The sequence below is a fragment of the Trachypithecus francoisi genome, unplaced genomic scaffold (genome assembly GCF_009764315.1).
Source record: "Trachypithecus francoisi isolate TF-2019V2 unplaced genomic scaffold, Tfra_2.0 Lachesis_group10, whole genome shotgun sequence".
Classification (NCBI taxonomy): Eukaryota; Metazoa; Chordata; class Mammalia; order Primates; family Cercopithecidae; genus Trachypithecus; species Trachypithecus francoisi.
The window spans coordinates 130,074,789-130,091,269 of NW_022681455.1; the positions used below are offsets into that span (position 1 = coordinate 130,074,789).

General features: G+C 55.4%; 1 protein-coding gene across 1 annotated transcript in view; it reads right to left on the reverse strand.

The window, feature by feature from the left end:
* Positions 1–4,811: 4,811 nt before the first annotated feature.
* Positions 4,812–16,481, reverse strand: part of LOC117088235 (ankyrin repeat domain-containing protein 11-like) — a 47,160-nt gene continuing 35,490 nt past the window's right edge. Inside the window, 4 exon segments of the mRNA XM_033219377.1 lie at positions 4,812–5,847; positions 8,670–8,762; positions 12,587–12,730; positions 12,866–12,964. Coding sequence (XP_033075268.1) covers positions 5,662–5,847; positions 8,670–8,762; positions 12,587–12,730; positions 12,866–12,964 — 522 coding nt within the window. The 3' untranslated portion in view covers positions 4,812–5,661.

Genomic DNA, 16,481 nt, shown 5'->3' on the forward strand with positions numbered 1-16,481 from the left:
GGCCACATCCGTGTCTGCGGCTGGATTCTTCTCTGAAGTTACACTGTCCAGTTGTCCCTCAACGACCAGCTGCTTCTCCTCTCTGCCGGCTGACGCTGGGGTCTTTATAGACACAGGATGGCGGGGGACAAGGTTGGATCACAGCTGGTTTAGGAACAGGCGACATTAGGGCAGGAAAGCAGGGATGGAAGTTCTCACGGTGGGCTGTTGTCTCAGGCTTTTCAGCTTGAGGGTGGGGCTTCACCAGGGACCTGCCCCTCTCTGCCTAGAATTTCTCTGCCTCCTGTCCCCATCAAGATGGCAACAGCTGTCTCTGGGGTTGGACTTTTGTGGGGCTCACACTGAGCCTGCCTCTCCACTAGCTGCTGGGCTGCTAGTTTTCAAAGCACCAGGGAGTCGGAGTAAGGAGGATGAAACATGGCAAGTTAAAATGACACAAAGTTCTCTGCACCAAGATTCAGCTGTTTTTCTTTTTATTTTTTCTTTCTGGAGACAGAGTCTTGCTCTGTTGCCCAGTCTGGTGTGTACTGGTGCAATCTTGGGTCACTGCAACCTCTGCCTCCCGGGTTCAAGCAATTCTCCTGCCTCAACCTCCCAAGTAGTTGGGATTACAGGTGCACGCCACCACGCCCGGCTAATGTTTGTAGTAGAGACAAGGTTTTACCATGTTGGCCAGGCTGGTCTTGAACTCCTGACCTCGTGATCCACCCACCTCGGCCTCCCAAAGTGCTGGGATTACAGGCATGAGCCACCATGCCAAGCCTCAACTGTTTTTCTTTAATAAACATTCATTAAATTATTGCAAGCCTTAGTTAATAATTTCCAGAGTTCTGAAAAAGTTAATGCTGACAATTTTTTCCCCTAGTGTTTTCATTGCTTTTCTGGAGGAGGGATTTTCAGAGGGACTTGCTCTGCTACCCTGGAAGTCCTGTGTCCTTTCTATCACATCAACTCACCCTCTGCTCAGAGGTTCTGACCTGGGACAGAGTCAGTTTCTACACAGCTGTTTGACATTTATCATTTATTTCCCCTTATTTTGAGGGTCTTGACTGCAGGGTAAATGGCTCTGGCTGCTGCTATTTTAATTTGGTGTCTTCTCTTTATTTTGAGATGGAGTTTTGCTCTTCTGGCCCAGCCTGGGGTCCAGTGGCATGATCTCGGTTTACCGCAACCTCCCTCCACCTCCCAGGTTCAAGCCGTTCTCCTGCCTCTGCCTCCTGAGTAGCTGGGATCACAGGCATGAGCCACCACGCCCGGCTAATTTTGTATTTTGAGTAGAGATGGGGTTTCTCCATGTTGGCCAGGCTGGTCTCGAACTCCTGACCTCAGGTGATCCACATGCCTCAGCCTCCCACAGTGCTGGGATTACAGGCCTGAGCCACCACCCCCAGCCGGTATCTTTTTTTTTGAAGACAGAGTCTTGCTCTGTCCCCCAGGCTGGAGTGCAGGGCACTATCACAGCTCACTGCAGCCTCAACCTCCCGGGCTCAGGCGATCCTCCTGCCTCAGCCTCTCGAGTAGCTGGGACCACAGACACACTCCACCTGTTTTTTGTTGTTGAGACGGGGTCTTATGTTGTCCAGGCTGGATGTGAACTCCTGGGCTCAAGCATCCTCCGGCCTTGGCTTCCCGTTGTGATTGTAGGTGTGAAATACCACAGCCAGCCTGATTTTTGGTTTTAAAGACAGGGTCTTGCTGAGCTGCCCAGGCAGGAGGGCAGTGGCTGTTGACAGGCTCACTCATGGCGTGCTATGGCCTTGAGCTCCTGGACTCACGTGACCCTCCTGGGGCAGCCTCCCGAGCAGCTGGGAGTTTCCAGTTTATCTATCACAGGTAATTTCAGATGTGAGTGACGTTCTGTGCCCAGTCATGGGGCTGTCGGGTTTATACCACCTCACTCCCCCAGCTCTGGTGTGCAGCTCGCACTCCGTCCCTGAGCTCTCACTGATACCATGGCTGCCTTCTGACTGCCTGTGGGTCCTTCTCTCTAGCTTCAGTATTCCATTCTGCTTTCCAACAGAGGCAAGCTGGGCCCAGTTCTTTCTACTCTCCTGTGGGACTGTCTTTGCTGTCCCCCAACAGGAAGGAGCAAAGCAGCTCCCTGGTGTGGGGGGAGGTGGAGGCTGTGTGCGGCTCGTTTCTACGTGCTGGGATCCTTCTCCTCCTGCCAGGCTCAGGCCCAGCTGCCACTTGGAAATGGAGACCCCCGGATGGAGACGCTGCACGGTTGCCTGGGCAGAGCAGGCACACTCTATGCAGGGGGCTGATGGCTCATGGGCTTTCCATGAAAACTTCTCACCTCCTTCCAAGTTTTACAAAAGCCACCAGCTTCTCTTCTGCAGCAGAAAAAAAAACAAAACCCGTATTTCTTTCCTTTTTCTGTTGAAGCCTGGGGTCCTACCCCTTGGCAAGGCTTCCCGAGAGGGGGACCCTGTGCTGGGGAGGGGCGCCGGCTTCCCTGGAGTGCCCGGGGTCCAACACTCACTTGCTCTGTGCTTTGGTTTTGGTGCTGATGGCAGTCCTGAGGCCTCTGGAAGAGAAGGGATCAGGAAGGCTTGAGTTTCAGGGCATGGACCCTCTCACCAGCAAGGCAGTCAGAGCCAGCCTGCTCCAGAGCCGGGGTTCCCAGGCAGGAGCCTGGGTAGTGCTGGGGTCCACGGATGTAGGTGAGTGGGTGGGGTTATGCCATCTTCCTCCAGCTCCAGCCAGACCCTCCCAAGGGTGGTCTGATGCCCACACGGGTGCCCTGGGCAGCAGGGTCTCCAGGCTGGCATGCAGGCTCTGGGTATGCTGATGTTTCTCAGTGTTTATTCACAAATCTTCTCTCTGAGGGACGGCAGGCTGTCTCTTGTCCCCTGTGGCAGGAGGCTGTATGGGCATCGCGTGTGTGGCATCTCTGGCAGGTACGAGTCGATACTCCAGCAGACCAGGGTGGGAGCCGGAAGGGAGCTGCTCGTGCCTGACGCCCCTCGTGGGCACCCGAGACGGGGAGGCACAGCATGATGGCCGGGACGTCGTCACCACTGTGGCCTGGAACTGCGGCGTGCTCTGTGTGGCACAGACTGATTCAGGTTTTTCTTTTAAAGCTTAAAGGAAGTTTGTGGCCAAAGTTCTGTGATGGGGGTGGGTCGGGGGTGGGGGTGGGCGAAGAAAACAAAAAACCTGGCCAAGATGGTGAAACCGCCTCTACTAAAAATACAAACACTAGCCAGGCGTGGTGGTGAGCACCTGTAATCCCAGCTACTCGGGAGGCTGAGGCAGGAGAACTGTATGAACCCAGGAGGTGGAGGCTATAGTGAGCCGAGATCGCGCTGTGGTACTCCATCCAGCCTGGGGGACAGAGCAAGACTCCATCTCAAAAACAAAAACCCCCAAAACCCCCACAACAAACCACAGCTAATCCGAACCCAGAAAAATATGCTGGAACCTTCTGGCTTCTCCACACCCTCACCCCAAGCCCATACACGAGGTGGACCACCCTGCTTTTACCCAGGCTGAGCCCTGAAGGGAACAGGAGGGAACCCACAAGAGCTTTGTGCACCGACGGAAGACAGGAGAGAGGGCACGACCCACGCCCACCCCCAACCCCATGCAGGGGCCCGGCCGGCGAGGGAGCTCACAGGGGCCTTGGAGGGAATGAAGGCACTGCCCCTGCCAGCAGCTCAGCCTGGCAGGGCTCAGGGACCCTCCCAGGTCAGGTTCCTCTGCAGGGGACCCAGTGACCAGGACCCCTATTGATTCTGATGCATGGGTGGTCTCTGCAGCTGCCACTCCTTTCCCAGCCCCCAGGTACACGGGAGACAGAGCTCAGAAGGAAAAGGGTGAGGCGTCTCCCTCAACGCACCCTCCCGTCATGCCGGGGGCCAACAGTCTCCTGGAGCCACACTAGCTGGAGGGCCCTGGCAGGCATCCTCTGAGCCAAGACCCAGCAGAGGGCAGCACCCTCGGAGGCGAGGCCTCGCATCTCCACGCTTGCCTGGGCTGCCTTCCAGCCAGGACAGGGCTCTCGAAGTGGGGACCCTCGCCAGCTGCGGCTGCCAGGGACCTGTGGGCAGTGGCACAAGCCAGCCCGCCACAAGCGGAAGCTCAGGGGCGTCCGCCGCTGACCACAGGGTCTGTCCACGGCTGCAGTGCTCAGGTCCGTGAGGAGTGATGCTCCTGTTTCTCTCCAACGTCTCACAGGCCCTGTGGGGCAGATGGCCCAGGGCTGGCCCCTGCTACTTTCCTGCACGGCCCTGCAGCAAGATAGAGGCGCCCTGAGCCCGTCCACACGAGTGCAGGAGAAGCACCTCCATTTAACGGTGAGGAACGGGGTCCTGTCGCCGAGGAGCTGCCTTCACCTGATTTCCCAGCATCCCCAGTCTGTGTAATGGCAGAGGAGGAGGGGAACATGTAATTTGTTTCAAAATTAAAAGCTAACAATTTGGTAGGAAAAAGTTTTTTTTTCCCCAGACAGAAAACATGGCACCCCCATCCCGGCCAGAGCCTGCCTATGGAGTGCAGTGGCGTGATCTCGGCTCACTGCAGCCTCCACCTCCTGGGTTCAAATGGTCCTCCTGCCTCAGCCTCTGGAGTAGCTGGGACTACAGGTGCGCGCCACCACACCCAGCTCATTTTTGTGTTTTTAGTAGAGATGGGATTTTGCCATGTTGGCCAGGCTGGTCTCAGACCCCCGCCTCAGCCTCCCACAATGCTGGGATTACAGGCATGACCCACATCTGTCCTGGGAGTAAGAAGGTCATTGAGAGGGACGACACTGTCTCAGTCCCACACAGCCCCTCTCCTGAGAGGGAGGCACTATATATACAAACAGCATTTTAATTAATTTATTTATTTCTTTACACATAACTGAAAGTGATGTTACAGTACATAAGTTATTTACAACTGTGCAGTAATGTGTTGCAAAATAAATTATCTAGAAGGCAGCAAAAGTACATTGTGAATGTATATAAAACTGTACAGCGTTTACCGATACACTTTTTATATGATTATTGGCTCTGTAGTGTTTCAAGTTATGTTCTCAGAAAGAGAAACAAAATGCCCAAGATTAAAGGAAAGAAGATACAAACCACGTGGATTTGACTCCATTAAAAATACGCCTGGGAGTCCCGGCTCTGTCCCTCAGCCTGGCTCCGCACCAGGTCTTATGCCCAGTCTGAGGCTGTGGCAGCTCTGTGGCAACAGGACCATGGCTGGGATGGGGCTCCTGCCCCTCTGACCTGGAGGTCACTGTTTGTGAGAGGTGGACACCTTAATTTTCTTTAGTTGATCAGAATGGAACAAAAAATTTAAAAAATGCACTCCGCTCTCCAACTCCTGAAATGCCTCTGCAGTTGCTGGAGAAAAGGGCCCGAAGGTCACCGTTTTCAGACAGAAGCTGCCATGTGTGCGCGCCCGGCATGATCTCCTCGTCCCGCCGGGGCCAGTGAGGCTCTGGGGGCTTTGCCCCCGCCGCGGCAGCTGCTAGAGAAGAGACGTGTTTCACCTCCCCGACGTCTGGACCAGTCTGGAAGGGATGGAGACGCTGTGGCCAAGTGCAGTCTCTCTCGGGGTCTCTCCCCGCCCGGTGGACATGGCGCTCCCTCCTCTGCCCCTGGGGCTTAGCAGCAGCCCTGGGCAGCCGTGCGGCCCTTGCCTGCGTCCTGCGGCCATCCCGCGGTGTCACGCCGGCAACAACACAAAGTCGTCGTTGACGTCGACCATGGGCACGTAGAAAGAGGGCACCTCGTTCACGCACAGGGACTTGTGCCCGGCGGGGTCCAGCTCCTGCACCTTCAGCTGCCACTCCATCCTCTGCACAGCATTCAGGGCCGCGGCCTCATGCTGCTGCCGCATAAGGAGGCAGGTCTGTGGGACACACAGCGGGGAGAGAGGGGAGGAGGAGGAGGAGGGGGAGGAGGAGGAGGAGGAGGAGGAGGAGTGAAGGGAGAGCCCCAGACTCTGCCGACCTCAGCTGCCAGCAGGGCCCAGGGCATGACAGGGCTGTGAACCTACCCTGGTATGGGCCAGGCCCCCTGGAACCCTTTGCCCACTGTGGTGCTGCTGGCAGGGGACACATACCCAGGACCAGCTGTACTTGCCCCTGGTGTCTAGTTATCACACGGGGCGGCAGCGCCAGCTGTGCTGGATGTCTGTTCCCAAGACTGCTGTCTGTGGCACCCCCATCCCGGCCCGAGGGCCCTGCCCTGCTCTGGGTCGGCCTGGGGCTCACCTCCAGCAGCCACTGCAGCTTATTATAATCTAACAGCTTTCCTTTCATCATTTTATAATTATTTATGGCCAGTAATAGTCTTACTTGTATTCTAGTAGAAACTATGCCATTTAAAAGTGCACATAACAGGACTGGACTGGGATAGGACGTATTTTGGGAACTAATGGAGAAATTTAAACATGGCTCAGGGAGTACTGGTATGTCACAGCAACTGTGTAGAAAATCTTTTTTTAGATAAAGAGTCTCAAGGCTGGGGAGCAGTGGTGCAATCATGACTCACAGCAGCCTTGACCTCCGGATCCTCCCTCCTCAACCTCCCGAGTAGCTGGGACTACAAGTGCTACCGTGCCCGGCTAATTTTTGTAGAGATGGGGTTTTGCAATGTTGGCCAGCCACAGTGTGGTAATGTCTGTCTCTAAATTTTTCTCAACATATATATATGTATACACTAAATTGTTTTTGAAGCTCAGGATGGATTCACCATCCTCAGTGGGCCATACAGCTTTTATTCGGCAGCTCACACATCATCGCCAGTGTAAATCATTACATGGAATCATGTAACCCTTTGGATGTTCCAAACTCCAGTGAGTCACTGAATTACTGATGGGCCTCTGAGTTTCCAGTGTATTGGATTGTTTCAGTGAATATTTTTATAAATATCCCTAAGGTTTTTAAAAAATTTTGTCACCCAGGCTGGAGTGCGGTGGTACAATCTTGGCTCACTGCAACCTCCGTCTCCAGGGTTCAAATGATTCTCACGCCTCAGTCTCCCAGAATTACAGGCACACACCACCACGCCCGGCTAACTTTTGTATTTTTAGTATTTAGTAGAGACAAGGTTTCACCATGTTGGCCAGGCTGGTCTCGAACTCCTGACCTCAAGTAATCTGCCCGCCTTGGCCTCCCACAGTGCTGGGATTACAGGTGTGAGCCACGGTGCCTGGCCGTATCCCTAAGTAAGTTTTAAATGACTAAAGTGAAATAGCTAGGTGAGGTGGTAAAAGCATTCTGAAATTTGATAGTCAGTTTACTTAATAAAAATCTACTAATTGACGCTTCTCCCAATACTGCAGTGATACCGGCTCCCAACCCTGCAGATGACCTTTAAATGAGATCTTGCTTCATCTGTGGTCCTGATGTTAATGAAGTGAGTATCTTTTCATGAAGGTTGGTCATTTTATCTCCTTTGTGGAATGTCTCTTTATATAAATTATTTTTCTGTGTACCATTTTGCGTATTAGTTTGTAAGGGTTCTGTCTGCACGGATGGTGCTAACCCTATGTGGCATTTTTAATGTATGTACAAAGTCCCAATTTTTTTTTTTTTAAAGACAGAGTTTCGTTCTTGTTGCCCAGGCTGGAGTGCAATGACGTGATCTTGGCTCATAGCAACCTCTGCCTCCCTGGTTCCAGCGATTCTCCTGCCTCAGCCTCCAAGTAGCTGGGATTACAGGCATGTGCCACCACGCCCGGCTAATGTTGTATTTTTAGTGGAGACGGGGTTTCACCATGTTGGCCAGGCTGACCTCAGGTGATCCGCCCGCCCTGGCCTCCCAAAGTGCTGGGATTACAGGTGTGAGCCACCGTACCCGGCCCAAAGTCCCATTTTAATGTAGTCAAACATTTATCTTCTTACAGGAAAGTCTTCCCTGTGTCTTTATGAAGCCTTCAGTTTTTTCTCAGGGCTTTGGTTAGGAAGGGTCTAGTGGCCTGGGGAGGGTGTGGCGTGAGTGACTTCCTGCACCATCACCTTGGGGCTGGCCAGAAATGCACACTCAGTTACAGCTCAGACCTGAGTTTCTGCCTCAGCACAAGCCACGCCCCGCAAATACCCATGGCCCCCACCCGGTAGGGCTGGTGGTTCTCATCTGCGCCCACGAGCTACAGCATGACACATGGGTGCTTGGTTCAGGGACCTGGGTGGTGCTGAGCCTGATACTGCAGGTAGTCAGAGCCACCTGCTCCCGGGCCTGGCTGGCGACTGCACAGGGTGACGCTGACTTTAAAGTTCTGTCACTTGGCAAGTTCCCGCTTTCCGTTGCTTCCTGGTGGCTCCTCCAGGGTGTCCGGGTGAACAGCCCTAGCGCCTGGGACTGAGGGTGTGCTGCCCTTTCTGGCACCTACCCTGCCTCTGCCCGCTGCCCTGGCCAGCACTTCCAGAGCAGTGGAGGGTGAATGCTGGGACCTTAGAGGGGGCTCACGGGGCGGTCCCAGGAGTTCTGACCATAAGCCTAGGGTCCTGTTCAGCTGGCGACAGGAGCCGCTGCCTGCACACCGGGACAGAAGGGAGGACTGAGGCGGCCACACGCAGCGACAGGACCTCACCTCCCTGAAAGCATCGGCCAGGTTAAGAGAATCTGAAATTGTCACCGCCCATCACAGAACTAGGCAGCAGCCTCCCTTGGCCCCAGAGGCAGCTGGAGTGCCCAGGCAGAGCTGGGCGGGAGCGCAACACCAACCTTCATGCGGTCGTACTTGTCGTCCACGTCCTGGAGCCAGGAGATGAACTGGCGGGCGTTGAAACGGTCACGCACTGACTTGTTCTCGTCACCCTGTGGGGACCAAACATGGGGTTTCATCAGGAAACCCAGAGCCCGCGATGGGAAGGCATGCCAGCCTGAGCGATGCTACAGTGACCTTTCTCAGTGCCAGCCCGAGCGATGCCACAGCGACCTTTCTCAGGGGAAAAACCAAAGGGGCAGCCTCATTCCACTGCCCACACACTGACTCACGTTCAAGGCATGGCAGGTGCCACCCTGCCCATCTCTCTAAACAGCTTCCCTAAAGTGCGCGTGGAGGTGGCTGGGCCTTTGTCTCCTGGGCACTGGGTGGCTGCAGGCACCGCCCGAGCTGGTCCCCAGCCCTGCCCCCATGGGACAGTCAGAGCTCAGCCCAGTGCCAACTCCTGGGAGCTACTTTAAGAGACGGAGTTTCGCTCGTTGCCCAGGCTGGAGTGCAGTGGCATGATCTCGGCTCACCGCAACCTCCACCTCCTGGGTTCAAGCGATTCTCCTGCTTCAGCCTCCTGAGTAGCTGGGATTACAGGCGCCTGCCACCACGCCCGGCTAATTTTATATTTTTAGTAGAGACGGGGTTTATCCTGGGAGGGACTTTCTAGGCATGTCATCATCCCTGTGTTCGGGACGATGGGACATGGATAAAATGTCCAGGCTCCTCCCCTTTTTCATGGGCTCAGGGTGAAGCTGACAATGCCGACAGAAACCCACACACCTGCAGGGAGCTCACTTTCCACAAAGGTGCCAAGAACAGAATAACAATCACAGGGAAAGGACAGTCTCTTCCGTAAACGGTGCTGGGAACACTGGCTCCGCGTCGCAGAGGAGTGAAACAAGACCCCTAGCTCTCACCAAATACAAACATCAAACCCAAATGGATGACAGTCTGGAATCCAAGACCTTAAACTGTGAAACCACTACAAGAAAACACTGGGAAAATCTCCCAGTGTTGGGAGATTTGGCCTGGGACAACATTTGGCCTGGGCAAACATTTCTCAAGCAAACTCCCCCCCACTCAGGCAACGAAGTAAAAATGGACGAATGGGATCACATCAAGTTAAAAAGCTTCTGCACAGCAAAGGACACAGTCACCAAGGTGAAAAGACGCCCAACAGAATGGAGGAAATGCCTGCAACCGCTCGCCCGGACATGGATTCAGAACCAGAACATATAAGGCAATTAACTCGATACGAAACAAATCTCATAATCCCATCCAAAAATGGGTAAAAGATCTGAATAGACATTTCTCAAAAGAAGACACACAAATGGCAAACAGGCATCTGAAAAGGAGCTCAACATCAATGCTCATAAGAGAAATGCAAATAAAAAGTACAATGAGGTATCACCCCAGTTAAAATGGCTTTTATCCAAAAGACAGGCAATCACAAATGCTGGCAAGGATGCGGAGAAAAGGGGACCCTCGTACCCCGTTGGTGGGAATGTAAATTAATACAGCCACTATGGAGAACAGTTTGGCGGTTCCTCAAAAAACTAAAAATTGAGCTACCATAGGATCCAGCAATCCCACTGCTGGGTATAGACCCAAAAGAAAGGAACTGGGGGCCAGGCACGGTGGCTCATGCCTGTAATCCCAGCTCCCCAGGAAGCTGAGGCAGGAGAATCACTTGAACACGGGAGGCGGTGGCTGCAGTGAGCTGAGACTGCCACTGCACTCTAGCCTGGGTGACAGAGGAAGACTCAGAATCAAAAAAAGGAAAGGAATCAGTATATTGAAACGGTATCTGCACTTCCATATTTAATGCAACTCTATTTACTATAGCTAAGGCTTGTGTCCATCAACAGATGAAAGGGTCAAGAAAACGTGGTACACACACAATGGAGTACTATTCAGCCACAAAGAAGAATGAGATCCTGTCATTTGCAACAACATGGATGGAACTGGAGATCATTATGTTAAGTGAAATCAGCATAAAAAGACAAACATCACATGTCCTCACTTACTTGTGGGATCCAAAAATCAGAACAATTGAGCTCATGGACACAGAGAATAGAAAGATGGCCACTGGAGGCTGGGAAGGGTTGTAGAGGCTGGGAAGGGTTGTAGAGGCTGGGAAGGGTTGTAGAGGCTGGCAGGGAGGTAGAATGGTTAATGGGCACCAAAAAAAAAAAAAAGACCTAGTATTTGACAGCACAACAGGGTGACTATGGTATGGTCAACAGTAATCGCATTGTATATTTTAAAATAACTTAAAGAGTGTTAACTGGATTGTTTGTAACTCAAGGGCTAAATGCTTGAGGGGATGGACACCCCATTCAAGAAACAAAGGGGGAAGTAATGCTTCCTCGGAAGGTGTGAGAGGCATGAGCTGGTCCTCCTCGTTTTTGCTCTGTACGGAGCTGTCCTAACTGCCTGTCCTTCACAGACTCTCAAGTGGGGTGCGAGAATGCAAACTTATCAGCATCCAGCCCCCGAAGCATCATTTGGTCCAACTCATGTTTTCTTTAAAGAAAATTTGTCGGCCGCGTGAGGTGCCTCACAACTGTTAACTCCTGCACTTTGGGAGGCTGAGGCAGGCGGATCATGAGGTCAAGAGATCGAGACCATCCTGGACATGGTAACACCCTGTCTCTACTAAAAACACGAAAATCAGCCGGGCGTGGTAGCGCATGCCTATAATCCCAGCCACTCGGGAGGCTGAGGCAGGAGAATCGCTCAAACCCGAGAGCCAGAGGTTGCAGTGAGCCGAGATCGTGCCCCTGCACAGTGCCCCTGGCGACAGAGCGAGACTACATCACACACACAAAAAAAGAAAAGAAAATTTGTCACTGTGTATGAGGGACATTGATAAAATACAAAGGAAAGGAAGATCTTTAATGCACTAAGAGATGTTTGCAACTAAACACCTTGGAGCCTCTGGCTGTCACTACACAGCAAAGCCTAGTGCACAGCTCAGAGTGCCCAGGGCCGGGGTGGCGTCATGGGGGGCCACATATGAGGGGTCTTAGTGCAAGGCCTGGACATCGAGGCGGGAATGTGTTCCAGGCACATCCCACTGCGCAGGATATGGGGCCTGGGGCCCAGGCAGCCCATGACCTGAGCACAGTGGGCTCTGAGGAAGAGGCAGGGGTCGATGCAGGGCAGGCAATGGGAGAACCAGGGGTCCACGCGGCCCATATGGACAGGTCAGTGGTGGCTGGAGGAGGATTTCTGAGACAGGAGTGCCCAGCATGTGGGCCGCTTAAAGGCAGACAGGAAGAGCTACCCTGGGGAGAGCTACAAGGCCCTGGCTGCCCACATCCTATGTCCCGGGGACACAACAGGTCAAAGGCAGGGGAGCTGCAGGGGCGGGCGGGAGCCCCACAGCACATGGGCAGGACAGTGACTGCAGTTCTGGGACCCTGAGTCCGGCCCACCCTGGCCCAGATGAGCGGCACACCTGGGTGCGTGTGTCCCCTTAGCCACCCAGTGTCCCTGCTGTCCCCGTACGAGAGCCCCTGGGGCCTGTGCTGTGAAAGCCCTCGATGTGGCAGCCCCAGGGTGCCTGAGAGCTGCTGGTCGAGCCCAGCAGTTTAAACAGAAAACAATGCCAGCCCTGACACCCGTGAGAGGCAGGTAGGGCAGCATGGACAAGTGTCGTGGAGGGACTGAGCTGCTGAGGCCCAACCCAGTGGCCCGAGGGCCTTGCCCGTGAGGGGAGCTGTCTGCTCCAGCCTTCTCGGCTCCTTTCTCAGGCTCGCCCAAGGCTAGAGGCATGCAAAGGACTCTGCAGCCCCTGCAAGGCGCTGAGCACCAGGTAAGTTCCTGGTCAAAGTGCATACCCTATAAAGGGGAGGGGAAAGGGATGGGAGTGGGGTGGGGGCGCTTGAACTCGTGGGCCTGGCATGCTGAGGGGGCCTACCTGGCTCTCCAGGGGCATGTTGTAGACCTCGGAGTCCAGCAGCATTGTGCAGGCGCTGAATGGCACTGCCTGGTTGGCGATGGTCCTGGCCGCCCGGCAGTGAACCCGCAGAATCTCCTGCTCACAGGACACGATCAGCTTCTCCTGGAGGAGGAGAGGAGTGGGGTGAGCTGGGACACAGTCACGCCCCAGGCCCCACTGTCTCAACACAACAGCCCCTGGGGCCTGCGTCATGAAAGCCCTGGCCGTGGCGCCCCCTGCCTGTGCCAACCCACTTACCCGCTCGATGCTGTGCTGCAGACGCAGCTTTCCCCGGACTGCCTCCTGCTGCCTGAACAGCTCCTTCAGGGGCTCCGCCAGGGAGGGAGGGGGTGCGATCTGCAGGCAAAAGGTGAGTGGGGGGTCGGCTGGGGCCGTGGAACTGCACGAAGAACAGTCTGGAGTTCACCGGGGTCCGGACTCAGCCTCCCCACTCCTAGGAGCCTGCCCTGGAGACCTCCTCCAGTCCCAGCAACACAGATACACCAGGAAGCTTTCTAGAAACCACCTATGTGCTGGACACGGGGGAGCGGCCACCTCCACAGGGCCCAGCACAGCACCATGTGGTGAGGAGATGGAGGGCAGGGAGAGACGCAGGACGGCATCTGTGGGCCATCGTGTGCCAAGGAAGGCCTAAAACACAGGCATGAGCACCCAACTGTGCAAAGGAGACACAGAGAGCAGGAGTGGGCTGGGGGTAGGCTGAGCTTCCTGTGTTCACAGGGAGGGCCCATGCACCCCAGATCAGCTTTTCAACCAGGGTGTAACGTGCACAGTGGAATATGAAGGCTGACAACCGAGCCTGTGGTGTTGCAGTGGCTCGGGGGAGGGAAGCGCGCTGGCCCAGGTCGCCGTGGCGGGGGCTGCAGGGCTGTGGGCCGGAAGCGCAGGCACTGCACTCCCACCAGTGGAAGGGTTCTCACAGGGGTGGGCCAGCCATTCTGAAACGACATGCACACCGGAAGTGAACAAGGCAGTAAAGACAGCAGAGACCATCAGGACGAGGCCTCACACTCTTGGAGATACAAGGGCCACACAGAAGCTGGGAGCCAGGCTGAGCCCCATGGTGCAGGGGAGACCTCGGGCCCACAGGGAGTCACGTTTCCAAAGCAGACCCAGAAAACACGGCCGTGTGCTCAGGGGGCCACCCCAGTTGCACCAGGGCCACCGCTCCCCACAGGTGGACCCACACGGGAATGGTGGGGCAGAGAGGGGTGAGTGGCCAAGACCAGCTGGAACAATGAGGGGCCAGTCAGAAACAGGAGCGCATGGGGCGCATGGGCATGTGGACGCACAAGAGGGAGACCAGGAGGAGCTTCTGACAGCCAAGGCTGGGGCAACACATGGCATGAGACCAACGCTGGCGACGCTGGGCACTTGCAGGCGGAAGGGGCGGCTCCTCCTGACAGCAGAGCTCCCGTTAGCAAACACAGGAAAGGAAGACAGGCCCAGCGCCACAGGAGTGACTGCTGCAGACAAGAGCTGTGGACAGCAATGCGCACAATGTGCTGAGAGAAACAGGTTTACACGGTCTCTACGTCTCTTCCAAGACACACACTCACCACAGTGGGAGAGACCTCGACTCACGGTGGACGGGCCTGACCAGGCTTCCAGGTCACGTCACCTATGACACCAGGAGCAAAAGGCCCCGCCTCACGCCTGTGGGCTCCTGCCTAAGAACCATCCTCACAGGCCAGGCCTGGGGCCGCTGACCACACTGCTGACTGACACTGCCCAGAAGCTCCCAACCAGGAGACAGGGCACAGGAGGGCCCGCCACAGCCCGGATACATGGCAGCGTCTCGTCACCTCCACAGCTGCTAAGGCACATTCAGAGGAGGCTGCACGTGCAGCAGGTGCATAAACCCGTCTCTGCTGCTTTTGAACTTTTCTGCCCATCAAAAATCAGTTCAAAATTAATGATTTAGGCCGAGCGTGGTGGCTCACACCTGTAATCCCAGCACTTTGGGAGGCTGAGGCGGGTAGATCACAAGGTCAGGACTTCAAGACCAGCCTGACCAACATGGTGAAACCCCATCTCTACACAAAAGATAAGTTAGCCAGAAATGGTGACGGGCGCCTGTAATCCCAGCTACTCAGGAGGCTGAGGCAGGAGAATTGCTTGAACCCAGGAGGCGGAGCTTTCAGTGAGCCGAGATCATGCCACTGCACTCCAGCCTGGGCAACAGAGCAGACTTGTCTTTAAAAAAAAATTTTTTTTGATTAAAAAATTGAGCTAAGTCTCTCTAGTCCACAGACCTCACTCTGTTCAGCACCACATCCACCCTGCCTCAACAAGCCCAGCCCCCCGTGAGGGTTCTGCATGTGGGGTTTCTGCTGAGATGGGGCCTGTCGGTGGCAGGGATTCTGTGGGCCACCTCCAAGGTGCACAGCCGGGACAGGGCACCGCCCCTCCCTCCGGCTCAGCCCCAGGGCCGGCAGCTACAGCAGGAGCTGTGCCTTGGGCCTCAGGTTGTACCTGGAGCACCTGGCACCTCTGCCTGCCTGGGTCTACGTCTAGGGGGTACTCAAAAGACCAGGCGGGAGGTGCACAGAACATTCCCAGGATTACTCTGATTGTCAAGATTCTAGTGGCTTTTTTCCCTGTATTTTCCAAATTTTCTACAGCAGTCAGACTACTGTTATCATCAATTAAAACAAGAGAAAACAACAGCCAAAACAACAAAAAGCACAGCAGGCCAGAAGGTCTTACTGAGGAGAGATCTGGGGCAGGTTTTTCTGAGTGTCATGACCCAGCTGCCGTCTGTCTCCTGTGGATGGGCCTCCCCAGGGATGGCTGGGGTCAGGCTCCAGGAGAAGGGAAAGGCCACCGAGGTCCCCGTGGGTGCAGAGCCCCTTGTGCTCCCTGGAACAGAGCTCAGAGCTTGGCAGGGTGGGGCCCGAGGGTGCTCGCTCCTGGGTTCTGCACAGTGTCCCCTGATATGTCGGGCAGTAGCACAGACCCAGCCTCACCCTTGGGGCAAGCTCAGCAGACCCTATCATCCTCATCAGAGGGGTGCCGGGTAGCTGAGCCAGGTCAGGGCCAGCATGGCAAGGGGCTCTCAGGTGGCCTGGGCCCACAGAGCCAACGCGTGCTGGCTGTACCTCGCGCCACCTGTGAGTTTCAGTGCCCAGGAAGCCCCAGAAGGAAATGGCCGTTGGTGACCGAGAACCCATTCTGGACATAACACCACACACTCAAGTGAGACGCCTGCATCGACCACACAGTCCACCAGGCAGAGTGTGAGCGGAGTCGCGGGGTCTGGGAGGAGACTCCAGGGAAGAGCCAGAATGCCACACGCTGGGGCTGCATGGACCCCGGGGGGCCTGAGAACAGGAGGGCAGGGGAGGCCATGCACAGCTCAGGCCATCACCAAGGGCAGATGGGTGGACTCTGGCTCTACCATGAGGAACCCCTGTGCCTGCTGGGAAAGACCTCGGTGGTAGGAGGAGGTGGGAACCCAGTCAGGCCCTGCGCCCAGGGCAGAGGGCACAAAGGGGAGGAAGCCCTCATGGGAATGTGCTCAGAACAGGGCCCCATTTGGAGGGATCTATTTTGGGCCCAGACGCAGCGCAAGGGACTGGGGGAGTGGAGGTGATTCCGAGATGTTGCACCTGAGCCTGCAGAGGTCGGGATGATGCCTGGGGAACTGGGGTGACAGGGTCGGGTTGAACAAGGTGAGGCTGGGGGCCGAGGACCAACGTGCCCCAAGGGAGCTACAGCTCTGCTGTCCTACAAGCCCAAGGGAGGAGGTGGGGGAAGGGATCCATCATGTGGGTATGGGGGCTCAGGGAACCCATGTGGGTCCAAGGGAGAAGAGAGCAGGGGCTGGAGACAGAGAGGGTGGCTCTGCTGA